The 17,517-nt window shown below is 34.8% G+C and overlaps 2 protein-coding genes and 1 pseudogene across 6 annotated transcripts in view; all 3 read left to right on the forward strand.

Moving 5' to 3' along the window:
• LOC148543851 (uncharacterized) overlaps nucleotides 1-3,593 on the forward strand; it is a 30,074-nt pseudogene extending 26,481 nt beyond the window's left edge. Inside the window, exons 6-8 of the transcript XR_015899568.1 lie at nucleotides 1,617-1,668; nucleotides 1,777-1,888; nucleotides 2,603-3,593. The product of XR_015899568.1 is annotated as an uncharacterized LOC148543851 (transcript). The remainder of the gene's footprint in view (nucleotides 1-1,616; nucleotides 1,669-1,776; nucleotides 1,889-2,602) is intronic.
• A 3,949-nt stretch (nucleotides 3,594-7,542) lies between these two features.
• LOC107616558 (uncharacterized) lies at nucleotides 7,543-10,559 on the forward strand. Of its 4 annotated transcripts, none has more exons than XM_088500124.1 (11): nucleotides 7,543-7,613; nucleotides 8,130-8,205; nucleotides 8,321-8,366; nucleotides 8,490-8,555; nucleotides 8,640-9,123; nucleotides 9,211-9,297; nucleotides 9,422-9,550; nucleotides 9,641-9,775; nucleotides 9,911-10,023; nucleotides 10,094-10,187; nucleotides 10,273-10,559. In XM_088500124.1, the coding sequence occupies exons 5-7, from the start codon at nucleotides 8,962-8,964 to the stop codon at nucleotides 9,497-9,499; spliced, it is 327 nt and encodes a 108-aa protein (XP_088356250.1). In that variant the 5' UTR covers nucleotides 7,543-7,613; nucleotides 8,130-8,205; nucleotides 8,321-8,366; nucleotides 8,490-8,555; nucleotides 8,640-8,961; the 3' UTR covers nucleotides 9,500-9,550; nucleotides 9,641-9,775; nucleotides 9,911-10,023; nucleotides 10,094-10,187; nucleotides 10,273-10,559. The 4 variants fall into 4 exon arrangements, with proteins under 4 accessions (XP_088356250.1, XP_088356251.1, XP_088356252.1 ...); XM_088500125.1 differs by having other exon boundaries at nucleotides 7,543-7,601; XM_088500126.1 differs by lacking the exon at nucleotides 8,321-8,366.
• A 4,896-nt stretch (nucleotides 10,560-15,455) lies between these two features.
• LOC110267192 (uncharacterized) lies at nucleotides 15,456-16,344 on the forward strand. Its single transcript, XM_088498233.1, has 3 exons — nucleotides 15,456-15,540; nucleotides 15,717-16,075; nucleotides 16,187-16,344. Coding segments are annotated over exons 1-3 (441 nt in total). The 5' UTR covers nucleotides 15,456-15,459; the 3' UTR covers nucleotides 16,188-16,344.
• Nucleotides 16,345-17,517: the final 1,173 nt, after the last annotated feature.

Consider the following 17,517-nt stretch of genomic DNA (forward strand, 5'->3'; position numbering starts at 1 on the left):
GTGTATGATATGAATATTGGCTGGTTCTGGACTGAACCGTGAGCTGGATGGCTGAGATGGATGTTGGTCCATGGATGAGATTGAATGCATGTTTATGCTGAATCATTGATAAATGTGAATGTTGCACTTCCACTATCTGAGATACGAGTTTCCCTGGGTAGTAGCAGTGGCTAGCCACCACGTGCTCCAGGTCGAGACTTGATACTCGGTTGACCCTATGTCGTAAGTGTGGCCGGGCACTGTGAAAGGCCCGGATGAGCTCGCCCCCATAAATATTCACCAGTGATGGTGATGGATAAATATTCACCAGTGAGGGTGATGGATATGGATCATGATTATGATCAAGTTTATGATGAGTATAACTCGAGTTGGGGATGCACGACAGAGGGACAGTCCAATGGTTAGCTACCAGGACTTGTCGGGTTGGCTCTATAACCGACAGATGATATCATCAGCCACTAGGGACAGGCATGCATCATATGCATTTGTGTGACATTGGTTGGGTGTGCATATTATACTTGGTTTGCCTATGTGATTAATTGCTAACTGTTCTACTTGTAATAACTGTTTGTTTGTGCTTGAACTTCCTATCTGTGTTTGCATCTGGGACTCTGTTGGATTGTGGTGATTGGTTGTTGGTTGGATTGTTTGGGCCTAGGGCCGTGGTTGGAATGAGATGAACTGATGGTTGATTTCGGTCTTGTGTTTCTGGTTTGGAATAAAATATGAATGGCTATTTTGGTTTCGCTTAGATAAACCGTTTTGAAAGGCTTTTGAGTTTTTGAGAATTGAACGGTTCTTCTTTCTGAAAGATTTCCGACTTTGCTTTCATTGTAAACCGTTGTTTTTGAAAAGAGGCATAAGACGGTTATGAATCACTGGTGCGATTATCTTCATGTATCCTATTACAGTAATTCCTAAAAACCCTCTACTGAGAACCCTTTCGAGGATGATGTTCTCACCCCCCTACATTTTTCCCCTTTCAGGATATGGGCGTAGAAGCTACGAAGAGCTTATTTAATTGTTGTTGTGATGCTCTGTATTGTTTTAGTTATGGTTTACTGTACCCTCGCCTTTATCTTGATATATTCTGTAAGAGGGATAGGAATTGTATTGGATTATGTTGTAATATTATTTATATATATTTATGTATATATATATGGATGTACTCTTTATGAGTTGTTGTAAGTTGAATGGTATTTATGGATGTACGTTATTGAACGAAAGAATTTTTGGGAGCGGTATTGCGGTTAAAGTTTTAAACAGGCTCATATTTTAGTATTAAATAATGTAAAAGTCGTCGTAATGTCCGAGCTATCAAAGGCGCGCAGCCGGAAGCGTGAGCTTTGGTAGTTAGGGTATTACACAAGATTTCTATATTAGAAAGTTAAGTTAGAAATTCTGTAAAATTTCCTCATTTCCAGTATTTCTTTTATGTGACATGAATTGACATGAATTGACATGAACCCTTGTAAATTTGTGCATTAGCATGCCTATGTCATTATTTTATAAGTAGTATATTTTTGTAATTTATGCAATACATGCTATATTTTTATATTCAAAATTATCATATTATTTTTGCATCCTTTGCTTCATCTGATACAAAAATTTGGCAGGGTGACAATGTGCCATTTTTCACATGATTCAGTGCCTTCTACCAAATCAAAGGTACTTTTCTTATCTATAAGTGTCATCAAGACATTTCAGGATTTGAGAAATATCCTGTGAACTAGACTTTCTAACTGCTGTTGAACCATATTGATTTTGAAATTGCAGCCATGCTCCTTTTTCGCTTGTCACTCCTGCATGAAAGGGGATGACTGCCCTTTTGATCATCAACTCTTCAAGTATCCTTGTGTTAGCTTTGTGTTCGGAGGGAGGTTTTTGTGTTAGAGGTGAATGCATGCTTTTTTTCGCACCAGATACCACATCCACCCTATATCTCTTCCTGTAAAATGCTTGTGATTTCAATCCAAATACAAAGGTTTTTGTTAGCATATATAATTAGGATAATTAGGTTGTGCATTATGTGTTAGCTTTGAGGAAAATTTCCCAAAGGGCAGCAGGTATACAGGCACAAGAAGTTCAGGGACAGTTTTGTAATTAAGCAGAATCAGGAAGTGGGAGAATTGAGTGCCCTGTTTCCCTTTGCTTGTTTCTAGTTCCCCTCTATCTTCTCTTCAACTGTGATCTGAGATTCTAGGCTCATCTGGATGATACTATACTACTTCTATTCTGTGTGTTTGTGGTTTCTTGCATTATTTTTTTTTGGTGACTGAAATAAATTAAACAAAGAAAAACAAAACAAACAAAACAAGGAACGGCCTAAATAGAGGGACAGTCCCGTTTAAGATTACTCTTAAACTCCTCCCAAGGTTCTTGCATTATGTTTTTAGTGAAATTGTATGTTCATATATATTTCATTGTTTAATACTTAGTGTCTATGTAATTTAGCCTCTCCTATGTAGTTGAAAGTTGAAACACGCATTTTAAAAGCCTTTCTCGTTTTTGAATCTCAATAGTTATCAATCGGTATTTTCAGATGCATGTATGTGTATTATTATAATTTTAATTATTCTCACTTAAAATGGGCTTTATTGATCCAGTTACCAGCCAAAAGAAGATTTTGCTACACCTTCAAGGGTTCACAACCTAGGAATGAAATCTCCACACTTTTCAGGAAACACAAATTCCAACATGCCACCTAACATTCATGGCTGTAGTTCTATCCAACAAAACCATTTGATCATTCCTCCAAGAGTTCATTCTGACATCAATTCGGAACATAAAGCAACAAACACGGTACAGAAACAGCTTAAGCTTGCATCTAAAGGAGTTAGCTCCGTCGATGTTGCAAAGCTATTGTTGCCTTCTCCTACTACGCCAAAGGAAGGCACGACCAAAGTTGGTTCATCCTCTTCTGACCAAAGTACATAGTACATCTGGAACAAATCAAACCTTGGTGGAAATTCCAAAGGGAATTAACTTTCTTGCTTTTGGGAAAGATCCTGTGTGCAGTTTTAAGAGTTCTATTAACTCCCTTGTAAATGGGGAAAATAGTATTGATCTGCTCCAGAATATAAGTTTCAGTTTGCTTGATCATACTAGTTCAACCTTAAAAGATGCAACAAAAGGAAGGGTACCACAGACTGATTTAGTCTCCAGTGAGATTTCTGGTAAAAATCAATCCGCGGCAGAAAGTATAAAATTGAGTTTTTACAGGGAAAGCTTCAATGAATGATATGCTTCAACTGGTTTACAAGGTAGCTCTCATGTGGATAACAACGTAAGTAAACCAGTCCAAGAGGCAAGAGGGGCATCTGATTCTTGTCAAATTCCCGCAGCAATATGGTTGCCATTTATGCGTCTGGTTTCTCCTTCATCTTCAGAACAGCTACCATCTAGAAAGGAGCTCTTGTCGACTGTATTGTCATTTGCAGCAGAGCATGAATCAGTTCAACTGCATGATGAAAGATTCTGCTGGCACTTCAACTGCATAATTGGGTGAGAACTGAGAAGGAATACAGTAATAGCAGTTCAAGGTTGTTAGCTTCTTTCATTAAGTGTATTTAGGATATTATTGAATCAGTTAATGATATGATAATTAATTGTATATATAATGTAATTTATATGCATATATTTCATCATGCTTGTATAAACTAATCTTCATCATGTAGTCTAGACTCTTCGTGTTTTTCTTTCTTCTCACATGGCATCGAGAGTCAAGCAAAATTTATCGCTTTGTGGCAGTAGAGTGGAGTTTACCAAAGGTTAGAAATGGATTGGATTTAGGAATAAAATTAGAATTAGAAAAAGGGGTTTAAAAAATTTTGGTAGCTTTTTTGTTAGGATTGTATGGATTTGATTTATGATGAAAGGTGCATTGCAGATACACATAGACTCTTACGTAGCAATTGTTAGTGTTTGTTTTCAGAGGCTCTGATTGGAAGATTTAGAGCCCGTTTGGACAAAAAGTTACTTTTTTCAACTTTTGACTTATAAAAAATTACATTAATATGTTTGGTACAAATTTTTAGATAAACTTTTAACTTTTCAAAAAGTTATTTAAGAGTTTTTGAAAAAGTTAAAAAATATGACTTCTCCTATTTTCAAAAGCTATTTTATCACTTTTATTTAATGTATAATTTTAAAACAATGACTTCCATAATAACTTTCCAAACTCAAAATAACTTATTTAAAAGTTAATATTAATAAAAGTCCTTATATTTTAAACTCTTTTTTCAAAAGAACTTATTTAAGAAGTTTAGTCAAACTGGCCCTTAGACTCATTATTGTGCTTGGTGGTAGAGACTTTTAATATTTTAGAGATACAGGAGACTGAAGTCTTAATAATATTTATTTCCAAAATTATCCTCATTCTCATTCTTCTTCTTTGCTTTTGGTTTTCTTTCCCCTCCAGCCCTCCTCTTCTTCTTTGTTGTCTATTCCTTTTTCCCAGATATTTGGGTGACCTTCATCAACTATGAGAAGCCTTTCATTTTATGACTTCAATAAGATCATTTTATGACTTCAATAAGAACCTACATTGTTTTTTCTTTTTTTTTTCTTTTTTTTTTTTTTTTGCGTGAAAAATTATATCAGCTTGTTATCATAGATTTGGTGAATGCTATATGAAGGGTTGAGAAAGCTATGAACGCCACCAAGAACAACACAAATAGTGGAATATAAGTGGGTATAATATGTGTTTGATCATTGATTCAAGGATTCCATCTGGCGGTAGTGATGGATTGAGACCTTTTAGATATATTAGAATTTGAACAAAAGGCATTTGAATTGTGTTGTCTTAACTATCTCTTCTATGCCTTTTACTTTATTTTAATGGAAAATATTTAAAAACTGAAGGATGTTAATAACAAGTTAACAACCAAGAAATTTTAGGAGAAAAAAATAAAAGAAGAGGAGAAAGGAGAAGGAAAAAAAAGTACTTTAGTAATTTTGTTTATTTTTACAATTGTATTTATCTTAAATTAAACAGGATATTGAGATATAATTTAATTCTGTATATTTTATACCAAACATAATACAAATATTTAATTTAGTTTCTGTCTTTCAGTTTCAATTTCTCTTCCAAACGTAGCTTTAATTATTAGGTGTTATCTATCCTCACCTAACTCATTTAACATATTTTTATGTCAACATCTAACTTATATTTATTCAATACTCTTTTTTTTCCCAAATCCTATTATATGCTATTGTTTTACAAAGATATTCCGTAAATATAAAAATTTAGTTATAAAATCAATCAATATATATATTTATATATAATGCTTCAAATAATTTTTCCTATATATATTAATTAGTAATAAAAATCATCAAATATTTCATAATAGATTAATAAAATTTGTCATAATAGAATAATGATTTTTATAAATATTAAATTTGTATTTCTATACAAAAATTGTTTTTCTGTGTTTGTGTAATAGAATTCACTACTCTAATTTATATTGCTATGAAATAATTATTTTTTTAATCATTTTTAAGTCCATTAATAAAAAAAATTAGATTTTCAAGTTTTTTATTTTTTTTTCCAAATTTTGAATTTTAAGTAAAAAATTACACAAATAATAAATCATAGGATATATTTCAGCTACAAATTCACTACTATTAAGCCATTTTTTGGGTGCTTACTTTTCTTATCAGTTATATTTACATATTTTCAAAATTTAATTTAACAAGTTACATGATCATATAAAAATAGAAAACAATACAAGAGATGTGCAGTTGAGACCCTAGTACTAATACATAATGTTTCTTACTCTTACTATGATAGTGTTATATAGTATAAGAAAGAATTTTAACCGTTTTATTACTACTGTCTATTGTTTTAGTGATTTTAAGTGTTAATCTCAATTATAAAATATATAATATTAATTAAAAATAATAATTAAAATTACTTAAATATTGATATTATAAAAATAATTATTAAAATTTTTTTTATATTATATTGTTATATTGTTATTAGTGTTAACTTTTAGGATAATTATCTAATTTATTAATTTAATAATTATTTTATTAATCTAATTAAATAAGTGTCAAAAATTTAAGAGTATATATTCATTTTGGTCCTCAAAGAATTTCAGACTGGACACTTTAGTCCCTAACTAAAATTAATTACTCGATTGGTCCCTAACAATTAATTCCGTCAGTCACTTAAGTCCTTTACTCCGTTAACTCTAACGGAGGACAAAATAGTCCCCGACAACTTTAACAGGGGACAAAATGGTTCATGATCTCCTCTATTCGAAAACGACACTGTTCTCTCCCAATTTTTATCATATCTCGCATAACACTAGCAGTCTAACACTGTAACTTCAAACTACACAATGCACACTCTATAAATTTAATGTTCACAAGAAAAAAATCCTCAACTTGTTCTCAACTAATTCATACTCAGGAAACTAATGTCTATGTCTCTCAACTAGTTATCGTCTTCGATGGATCCCATGAATCTAGACAGCAAGTCTGATTTGTTAAAACCCGTCGTTGTCGTTGTCATCTCCCTCTTCCTCTGCCCTATCATCTCCATGACCACATTGTCCACCACTTTGATCGCTTCCTTTAGCTTCTTCTCTGAACCAATGTTCAGTAATCGCTTCAGTTTCCATATGAGCGGCAACGACGACTTTGCTCGTTGTACTGATAGCTTGGATGCGAGGTCAAAGCTGTCTGCCAACTTGGACTCTGGAAAAGAATGAATGAAGCACTCAGTGTCTATTTCAAATGAGAATTTGCATATGATGTCGAAGGAGAATCTTCTCATGATGTCCTAATGTCCAACAATCTATATTGCTTGCTGGAGAGTGGAGAAAGGCGTGTTCTTGGAGTAGTTGTGGAACTTGGTCTTGAGGATGTCGTGGACGTGTCGGGGTTGGAGGTGATGTTATCGAAGACGTGGAAGTGGATGCTTTTGGTGGGTGAAGTGCAGAGATTTAGGAAGTGTGTGGTTCATGATATGTTGAAATAGGTGCGATACGTGTGACAATTATACCATAGCTTAATCTTGGAGTTAAAGAGGAGGAAGGAAAAGATGGAAAAAAAGACTGTGAAGATAAAGAAGGAGAGTATGAATGTTAGGATTATGCGAGATATGATAAAAATTGGGGAAGAACAGTGTCGTTTTCGAATAAAGGGGTCAGGGATCATTTTGTCCCTTGTTAGAGTTGTCAGTGACCATTTTGTCCCCTATCAGAGTTGTCAGGGATTATTTTGTTCTCCGTTAGAGTTAACGGAGTAAAGAACCTAAGTGACTGACGGAATTAATTGTTAGGAACCAATCGAGTAATTAATTTTAGTTAGGGACTAAAGTATTCAGTTTGAAATTTTTTGAGAACCAAAATGAGTATATACTCAAAATTTAAATATCATTTTAGGCATGCTATTCAATTAAAAATATCATGGGTAAAAAATGGATAATTTTATTTTTTAATTTTATCTTTTTACAGCATTTTATTATTCCAATTTTATCCTCCACTCCACCAGCTATAAAAGCAACTTAATGAAGACTTTAACAAACCCTAAAACATTCTTGTGAGATCTGCAGCGCCGTTCTGTGTTCTCACATCCATCGCCATATCTTTCATGTAAGTTGTGAGGTTCGTACTGTCCCATTCTACCTTTTTCTTTCTTTCTCTTCGACTCTTACTCTTTCTTAGTCCGTTGATATATATATATATATATATATATATATATATATATATATATATATATATATATATATATATGTGGCTGTGTATGATGAATATTTCTGCTGTTGTTAAAAAAATAAAAAGTGAAGTCATAACTTATAACTATAAAAGTCAAAGAACTTGCTCATCCTTGTACTAGTAGCCTTTAAGCATTTGATACTATATAAGTTATCAATTAGAATATGAAATTTAGCGTTAGTTTTGTATTTTTTTTAGTAAATTTGACAGCGTTAATGATAATTTTTGGGATTTAATTGATTTATCCAATAAAGTCATGCCTTTTTATTCATGTATAATACGGCGAGAGCTCGTTTCCTGTAGTGTTTTTGTTCTATTAAGTCCGACGTTGATGACAGGTTAAATTGTTCTTTTTTTTAGAAATTGTCTAATTGGATTTGTCTTTTAATTTGGTGCATTGATTAGGTTGCGGAAGCTTTTTCATGATGGAAATAGTTGGCAGTAATTGATCATCCAACAACTGTGATTTCTTTGATTAAAGGTGAGAACTTTTATTTTTAAATATTTCATATCTTGTTTGAAAAATGTGTTATTTAGTTATTATGTATTTTGAAAAAGGTGACAGATTTTAAATATTTCATATTTTACTGAGACAGATTTTGAACCAACCCCTATGCTACAGATTGAAGGGACTACAGAAACGTAAGAAATAGTATTAGGTGTATATTTGTTTAGAGTTTGGGTGTATATTTGCTAACAGTTTGGGTGTATATTGTTCATGATTAGTTTTTTTTACGCCATGATTAATTTTTTGTAACTGTGCAGCACTCCTGAAACTCCCAAACAACTTCAAGAGACCACACCCACGATTCCCCCAGCTCCAACTAAAATGTAAGTTCATCAGACTAAAATCAATCTTTGCTTATCATCTGTATATTCTTATTCTTATTCTTATTCTTATACATGATGACGCAGTCATCCAGCCGCAGAAGACGCTGCTGCCCTGTTGATGATGGCACAGACAGCAACCTATGTTCCTAAAACAGATCCAGGGGTGCCATCATTCAGCCTTGGATTGACTGATTCAAGCCAGGAGGGGGCGTCAACGCAGGAGACAAAAAGGGCAAAATCTCTTGAAACTGCAAATTTGCTAGAATAATTGGACGATTTGGTCCAAAAAATAGCAAGCAGTGCGGCGAAGGGAAAAAACAAAAGTCCACAAATTCAGAGGGAGACTGGGGGAGAAAGTTCTGCGAAGTTTGAAACTCCTGGGGCAATAAATTAGATTACGGATGATATGAAACAAAAGTGCTACATCTGGGGGACGAGACTGAAGGAAGACACAGATGGCAATACTAACGAGTATGAGGAGATGTGCACTCTCATTGCCCAAGATGAATACATTTTGATGAGTATGCACCTTGCATCCCTCCAGGCAAAAAGTGATATAGAATCTCAGGTAATATTAGAATAACATTAATGTTTTTACACCAAAGTCAACTGCAATGTTTATTAATGTAAAATTGATTTCGGCATATATTTCTAGATTGTATCTGCCATCTGCCTCATCCTCAACCAGAAAAATGAAAAGAGGTTTCAAGAACAAATATACTGTCTCCTCCCCGATATTGTGGTAAGTGTTACTTCTACGAACTTTGGGTGCATTTTTTGTATTGAATTGGGTGTATTTTTTACGTTCGATTGGGTGTAAGTTGTGTATTTTCAGTATTTCATTTCTTGTTTCGCAATTCTTGCAGAGCATGGCACTTTTGGATCACCCAAATTGGGAATTCATATCACCGAAAACGAATAAGGAATTCAGAGTGGAAGGCTAACCGAGTTTTATTCCCTTCATAGATAGAAAAAAATTAACTTCACATCCATATGTAAGTTTTTGTTTGCTAAATTTGTTAGTACGCTTATTTACTTATATGCCAAATAAAATAACGCACTGTTGAAATGTGGCAATCCTTCAGATTTTTGCACCTGTTTGCCACTCGGGGCATTGGTGGTTATGGCTGATAAATACAACGAAGCGGAAATGTCATATACTTGACCCGCTACACAAAAAAGCTCCAAGCGAAGAGAGAAAGTAGATTAATAAATTCATTGTAAGTTGCCTCTGTCTTCTTTACTTTAATAGATAAGTCTATTTCGTTAGTTGTGTTGGGTGTATGTTGTCCATTCAGTTGGGTGTATCTTGTGCATTCATTCGGGTGTATTACTGATTTGTTTTGGTATTTAAGGGATATGTATTTTCAAGATTGAGAGCATATGCCGGCGGGGAACCTCTGGAGAAAGACGAGAAGGAGAAGGAAATTAAAGCATCATATGTTACAATATCAGGCCAAAAAACAAGGTATAAATTTGTGACTCTGAACATTAAACTTTCCTAAATGAGATTTGTAATCTATTTTCTTCGTTTTCAGCTATTACTGCGCTATCTACGTTATGAAGTGGCTTGAGTTAATTGAGCCGGAAAACATTAAAAAGGAGAAGTATAAATGGGATAATTGGAAACAGGTAACTGTCTTTAGAACTATATAACTCTGTATTACTTTACTGAATTAATATTGCTGTTTAAACAGAATATACTTTTTAATTGTAGGAGGAGGTGGACCACTATAGAGTGGAGTATGCTTCCCGGATACTATTCAGTGAGATGAATAAACAGAGAGATCGGGCAATTAGAGAGAGTAGTGCTATAAGGCTGTCGAAGCCATCCTCTGTATTATTGAGTCCGTTTTGTCAGATAAATTCTGCTGATATAGAAACTGCGTAATCCAACTGCTGGGTAGTTTGTAAATTGAACAAATGATGTAAATATTTGCCATTTATCAACAACTTCTATTGCATGTATATTTTTTTCCATAGTTAAACTATCTGTGCTGTTAAACTGTCTGTGTTGTATTCAAAAGCTGTATTACAGGTGGTAAAATATGAAGGAAAAAATCAAGACATATATAAACGCAAATTGTAAACTGTTACACCCAACGCAGGCCTAATAATACACCCAAGATTGCATAAAATATACACCCAAACTATCTGTGCTGTATTTAAAATGTATGAATTACATGTACTAAAATATGAAGAAAAACATCAAATCAAATATACACCCATAACCTGCGAATTTTTACAGCTTTTGTTCTATATGTATCTATATATATATCTATATGTAAATTGTCAATGAACAAAAATACACCCAAAAGAACAGTTCTTTTACACCCATATTCTCTAAAACTATACACCCAAAGAGTTATCCCCTGCTCCTAGTACCCTGAACTGATAATTCATAACGTGTGCTTGATATTGGCTGGAATTTGAATGCACCGCTGATGCAGCATCAAACAGGTTTATCTGAATATAACACTCACACATTAGCTAAACTATTAACGAGAAAAATAAACTCAATCGCCACAAATTTAAAGAACATTACTTTTACCTCGCTTAAAACTCTCGTCTTCTTCTTCTTTGTGGCATTTGTGATCTGTTTGTCCAACTTTGAACCTAGCCTATTTTTTGGACGTCCTCTTGTTCGAATCCTTGGCGTGCTTTGAAGCTCGTTAACGGATTCCAAGTTGGCGTTTTCGTGGGATAAAGAAGATGTCCCCTTCCTTTTGGCTTTTAAAGATTCCATCTCGGCAATGACGTTATCGTACGCACGGTGCAGAATTGCAGTCAGCTCCTCCGATTCGGATGCAAATTCGCAAATATTTTGCGAACGAAAAACCAATTGGTCGAACCTCTTGCTTCTTGGCTCCATCAGTGGCTCGTCGTGGCTGCTCTTGATGTGTGTATGTCGCCTCTTTACCTTCTTGCTCCATCGTTCCAGTATATATCTAGGGGACACTTGGCTTACTTGTTCGAAGCTTAACACGCTTAGTGCGTGACGGCACAGTATCCCTCTCGACTCGAATAATAAGCATTGGCATTTTACTTTGGCTGCAACTGAGTCGTAAGTAACCACGAACTTGTTGAATATTGAGCTGGAAACTTGTTCTCCGACTTCATATACTGAATAGCCTAGAGCGGAATTCTTTAATCTGGTGATGCAATTCGCCTTTCCTCTGAGTTGCGCTTGGACTTCCCTAAACTTTGCATGAGTGTACGCATCTTGAAACTGAGCTTCAATGGAGGATTTGGTTGCACACGGTATGACCGTATGAAAATCTGCAGCATCTGATTCTCTCTCTGCTTGCTCCCTGCTTCTGAGGCAATTATCGTATTGTTTGACGAACTGAATAAACGAGCTGTTCTGGGTGATATACTTGTTAAAAAATGAATGCATACTCTCGCTCCTTTGTGTGCTTCTCATCCCTGCCCAGAAGTGGTGATCCAGATAGATAGGAACCCATATGTGACGGTGTTCGTACAGATCTGCATAATACACCCAAACATAGACTATAAATACACCCGAGGGGACATGCAATATACACCTCTGCTGCAGATTTTAAAAAGACATTACCTGAAAGCCACTTGTTGTCCGCAAGACCAAAATTCAGCAGAAAATCATTCCAATTCCTATCGAATGAGTCTTTGCTGTGAGAGTTCCAAATAACTTGGCTCATTTCTTGTTCGATATCAGCATGTCCCTTGTACCCGTTTAATTTGCTTGGAATCTTCTTCATGATGTGCCAAATACACCAACGATGAACTGTTGTTGGCATACAGGCCTCTAAAGCCCTTTTCATTGATGCACACTGATCGGTGAGAAACCCTTTCGGAGCGTTTCCTCCCATGCAACGAAGCCAGCATTGAAATAACCATTTGAATGATTCAATTTCTTCGTTCTTCATCAAAGAGCATCCGAGAAGTGTTGACTGACCGTGGTGATTCACCCCGACAAAAGAACCACAGACCAAATTATACCTGAAACAAATTACCATAGTCCAGAATGCAAAATCATTAGGTACACCCCAACAAATGCTTCGTATACACCCAATGAAACAGCCAATATACACCTCTGCTGCGGATTCGTAAAAATAAATTAATTTAGCATCATAAACAGGGGCAGTTTGTTACCTGTTTGTATTATAGGTGGTGTCGAATGAAATGACGTCTCCGAAATACTCAAAGGCAGCTCTGCTTCTTGCATCGGCCCAAAAAGCCAGCTTAATCGATTGATCCTCCTCGAGTTCGAGCTCAAAAAAGAAATTCGGATTCTTCTCTTTCATTCTTAACAAATATTTCCCGAATTCCTTTGCATCTTCTTGTTCAGAAACATTCCGCACTTCCCTGGTAATGTAATTCCTCACGTCCTTTTCGATAAAATTTAACTCGCGGTGGCCCCCGGCAGCCGCAACAAATGATTGGTAGGTTTTGCTTGGTCTGATACCGGCCTCCTCGTTATTCTCTATCGTACGATGAATGGACATGCTTAGTTCCCTGTGCTGTTTGAGCATCTCTGCTTTACTTGGACAACAGGAGTGTGAATGATCCAGCACAACCTTTGAAATGATCCAAGCACCGACATCCTTCAATGTGTGTATATAAATTCTTGCTGGACAGTTTAAACCGGCTATCGGATTGGTCTTCTCGGTCGGAGATATTTTAGATTTCCATTTTCCCTCTCTGCTACATGTAATCAGTTGATTCTTAATCTCGTTTCCCTTCCTATTTGTGCACCGAACTCTTGTAGAGAAACCTGCAGCCTTGGCGTAGTTCCTGTAAAATTTTTCAGCATCTTCAAGGGTGGTAAAGGTCATTCCAACCTTCGGAACAAGCTCGTCATCAACAACTGAGAGAGGCTGCACAATACACCGTGTCAGAACTGTGAATACACCCATAGATATGATTCAAATACACCCAATCATGTCTAATATGATACACCCAAACCGCAACAACTCAACTACAGAATGACCTTTAAAGCCATAAACTGTAAATACACAGGCTGCAGAATACACCATGTCAACAACTAAAAACACACCCAATCATGTCTGATATAATACACATGAACAACAACAACTCAATTAAAATAACAAAAAACCAGTAAAGTGTAAATACACCCACACTTCTAGCAAAAATACACCCAAAAAAGACCTGATCTACACCCGAGCGTCTGCTACAAATTCCAGATAATTAATCACAACTAATACATTGAATCGACAGATTCATGTTAACGTGTTAGTTTCACAGTCAATGTTCAGTAATTTTTCAACTACACAATGCTATACAAATTACTGAAAGAAAATTCATACTAATCCTATGTAAATCAAACCTCAGGAACTTCGTTAGATTCAAATTCATAATCCACTTCGCCTGGATTCAGCTGACAATCTGAGGTTGAATGATCCATTATCTTCAAAACGAGTTCAAACTTTGATTTCAGAAAACAACAAATCAAAATAGAAAACGAAGCTCGAGTTGCAGAGAGAGAAAAAGGTAACGTAAACGAAGAACATACCAGTGAGAAAAGGAGAGGAAAATAACGATGGAGAAGAAGGAGGAAAGACGCGCGAGATGAAGAACAACTAAATCTCAAAATAACGAAAACGAAGAAGGAAACAAATATTTTAAATTTGGTAGTTAGATATACGCGGGATCTTATATAGCGCGTGTAATCAACGTATGTGGAGCAGCGCGCATTTTGGTTTTATTGTTTAATGAACTTGTAAAGCATACAAGCCCTAATGGCTTGTATGCAGAGCTTTTCCGTATATAAATAAGGGTACACCAATAGGTAGAAGATCACCTATCTCAAACACTAATCTTTTCCCTTCTCTTTCTACAAAAATATTCTGTGTCCAAACACAAGAGTCAATCTAATATTCTATTGTAGCCAATATCTTATTACAAATAATTCCGACGACCTCGAGAGGAAAGGAGGCATTTACTTATTACTTACAGAGATGGTGCGATTTGATTATTTTTTTTACCGATCTCAGTCTTATGAGAAAGACACATTATTTTATTTGTAAAAAAAATGGAAAAAATCGACGCTTGTTGAAGGTGAAGTTTACAAATAAAAAAATTCCTTATGTCGTGTATCCCTGATTAATGCAGCCTCATATGCTTCAATTATAAATTTTTAGTATTAAGCGAAAATATCACGTACGGTTCTGGAGCTGAGATTCTTTGAACTGAATGACGACCGTAACGGATGTCGGCGCAATCTGAAGGAAATTATGCAGATGCTTTATAGAATTATTATGAGGCTAAAATTGATCCCTATGATCGAAGTTATATACTTTATTTATAACATAGGCCTTATTCACATAAGTAACGGAGAACATACCAAAGCTTTAGAATATTATTTTCGGGCACTCGAACGAAATCCGTTTTTACCCCCAAGCTTTTAGTAATATGGTCGTGATCTGTCATTACGTGCGACTATCTCCACTATAGAAAAAAAGGCTTTGTACATATATATTGTTCAAAACTACGATTTTATTGGCGGTAGCAAACAAAAAAACTTCAATAAAGACCGAACTATAAGATGACGGATCAGAGTTTATTCTAAAATATTTTCTTTATTTTTAATTATAGGTTGCAACGGTTGAATCACTTGTTTAGACAAGATTATCATCAGTTTTTGAATTGATGAATCTTGCTCTCATTTATCTAATTGCTCATTTTGATTTTGAGAGGTTTATTTAAAGCCAGCAGAATTTTGATCGTTATGAAGTAGACATCGACCTAAGTTGGCTCCTTATATTTCTATTTATAACAAATACGTTATGCTTGCTTTTCTTTGTAACATTAATATTTGTCTATGAATCATTTTTAATGGTTTTTTTAAATTGTTGTTGTGCTAATATTTTTCTAGTAATATTGTTTTCTGTAAAGGTTTGTAAGAATGCCTAGGAAACCACGGTACAGCATTATACAGAAATCTCCGAAAGATGTTGGAATTAATGCCAAAACTGAGGAGACTATGGTAAGTGTTCGTGGTTATCATTTCATTACGTAATCTTATGTTAAAATTATGTAGCCTTCAATTGTATCATTCAGCCATGTTGTAAATTTTTTATTGAAAATTATTAATTTATAAATTCAATTAATATTCAATATTAATGCTTTTTGTTCAATATAATTCTAAATGATTTCATAAAGGTTGGATCCATGACTAGAGGAGCTCAGATATCACATGAGCAACTATGTGATAGAGCTTCTCCATTTTCGTCCTCAGCTAATAGAGCTCCGACATCTCGTATCAATGAACCGTTTTGTCCACCGCGCAACGATAAAAAGTTTGCGCCGTCAAGTACAGTTAATGACCCTCAAACTCCCACAGAACGCACAGAGACTCGGCATTGCGATGAAGTGGTTGATCATCAATTAGAGGATGAGGATTACGACCCGGAGGCGGATGAAGTGCTGTCGTTTGATGACCACATTGATGACTTATTTGCTGTCCAGGAAGCTGAAGGTCAGAACAATGACGATAAACGCAAAGAATGTTACTATCATTGGTATACTTTTTTTTCTTCCTAATTTTTTAAATAGTTATTTTGAAAGTCCTTTACTTCTATTTTTCTTTTGTGCAATGATTAGCTAGTAATTTTTTTTCATGCACTTTTTAGAGGACGGCGTGTGTAAAGGGTCTAAGCTGAGCGTGAAGGAGGCTATAGCACTTCCTCCAATACAAATATAATACTCCCATTTAATAGAGATATACAAGAATTGGTCAGGCAGCTGGTTTATTCAGTGGTTTTGTAGGGAGTTTGGGTGTTGACTATTTCCAGTTTTTCATATGTGAAGAGACCTGGAAGCACGTGAACAAAGTTAAGAAAGAACATGCATACTACATGATTAAGGTACATCTTTTAGCTTAACATTTTAAGCAATTTTAGTATTCAATTTTTTTTTTTTTGCGTAAGAGTTTTTGCATAGGTAAATTATATGACTGGTTAAATTTTCAAATTTTGTTTTCTACATGTTTATTTCAGTACTTCTATCTTATACGTAATTGCGACTCTTTTTATTGGATTTGAGTGTTAAACTTTTTTCAATTTAAAGTAGCCTATAATGGTTGTGGATATTCTTCAAATTACCAATCTTATGCTTGTTAGTTGGTTTTTGGTTAATGACAATGGTAACTGATTGCAGTGAGTCTTTCATTATGAGGATGATGTCGGAGGAAAAATAAAGCGCGAAATTATGTAAAGAATAGGAAAGAACTGGAAAGATACAAGACACAATTTGTATCATAAGTGTTACAAAGAATAGAAAAAAATGAATGAAAACGGTTCCTTGAATATTGCCAGAAGGAAGAAACAAAGGTAAGTCTTGGTAATTTTTATTATTTCCACAAAAAACATAATGTGTATACATACCCCTTATATTTTATATTCAACATTCAATTCTCATTTATATTTGTTCTGTTATTTATTCATAGAAAAAGTGAAAACAAAACACTATAAATTGGGGCAAGCAATTTAACACACATACTGAGAACTCCAAAACATTGGCAAGAAAAAAAGACAAAGTAATAAGTAATTATTTGCATTGAGATTTTGATTAATCTTCCTGAATATGGTGTTGTTATTTACATAATTGTGTTGATATCAATGATATAAAAAAGAACAAGGAAGGTCCGTTAGTAGAGGAGAGTTTATCATCACTCGTAGGAAAAAATGGCTCGTATATCCATTCCGATGCGCGTGTTGTTAGTGTAAGTAATGTCTGAAAATTTTAAACTTAGATTATTGTATATATCGTGCTAATTTTAAATCACGCCTTTCCAATTTCTTGTATACTTGCAGGAAGTAATTGCGAATGTTGAGAGGTAGGATGAATTCTCTAAGCACCTTTCACAAAATGATTCGCTAGCACAAGTTCTTGGAAAAGAGTACCCTGGACGAGTTCGTGCCTTAGGTGCTGGACCATGTTCCACCCAAGTATTTGGTAACGC

Source organism: Arachis ipaensis, chromosome B9 (genome assembly GCF_059453495.1).
Source record: "Arachis ipaensis isolate K30076 ecotype BB chromosome B9, ASM5945349v1, whole genome shotgun sequence".
Classification (NCBI taxonomy): Eukaryota; Viridiplantae; Streptophyta; class Magnoliopsida; order Fabales; family Fabaceae; genus Arachis; species Arachis ipaensis.

Bases quoted from the DNA above. Each gene is read 5' to 3' on its own strand.
- LOC107616558 (XM_088500124.1), top strand. From the start codon at position 8,962: ATGAAACAAAAGTGCTACATCTGGGGGACGAGACTGAAGGAAGACACA. The intron at 9,124-9,210 runs GTAATATTAGAA...ATATATTTCTAG, and splicing joins AAAGTGATATAGAATCTCAG to ATTGTATCTGCCATCTGCCT. The intron at 9,298-9,421 runs GTAAGTGTTACT...CAATTCTTGCAG, and splicing joins GTCTCCTCCCCGATATTGTG to AGCATGGCACTTTTGGATCA.
- LOC110267192 (XM_088498233.1), top strand. From the start codon at position 15,460: ATGCCTAGGAAACCACGGTACAGCATTATACAGAAATCTCCGAAAGAT. The intron at 15,541-15,716 runs GTAAGTGTTCGT...GATTTCATAAAG, and splicing joins CCAAAACTGAGGAGACTATG to GTTGGATCCATGACTAGAGG.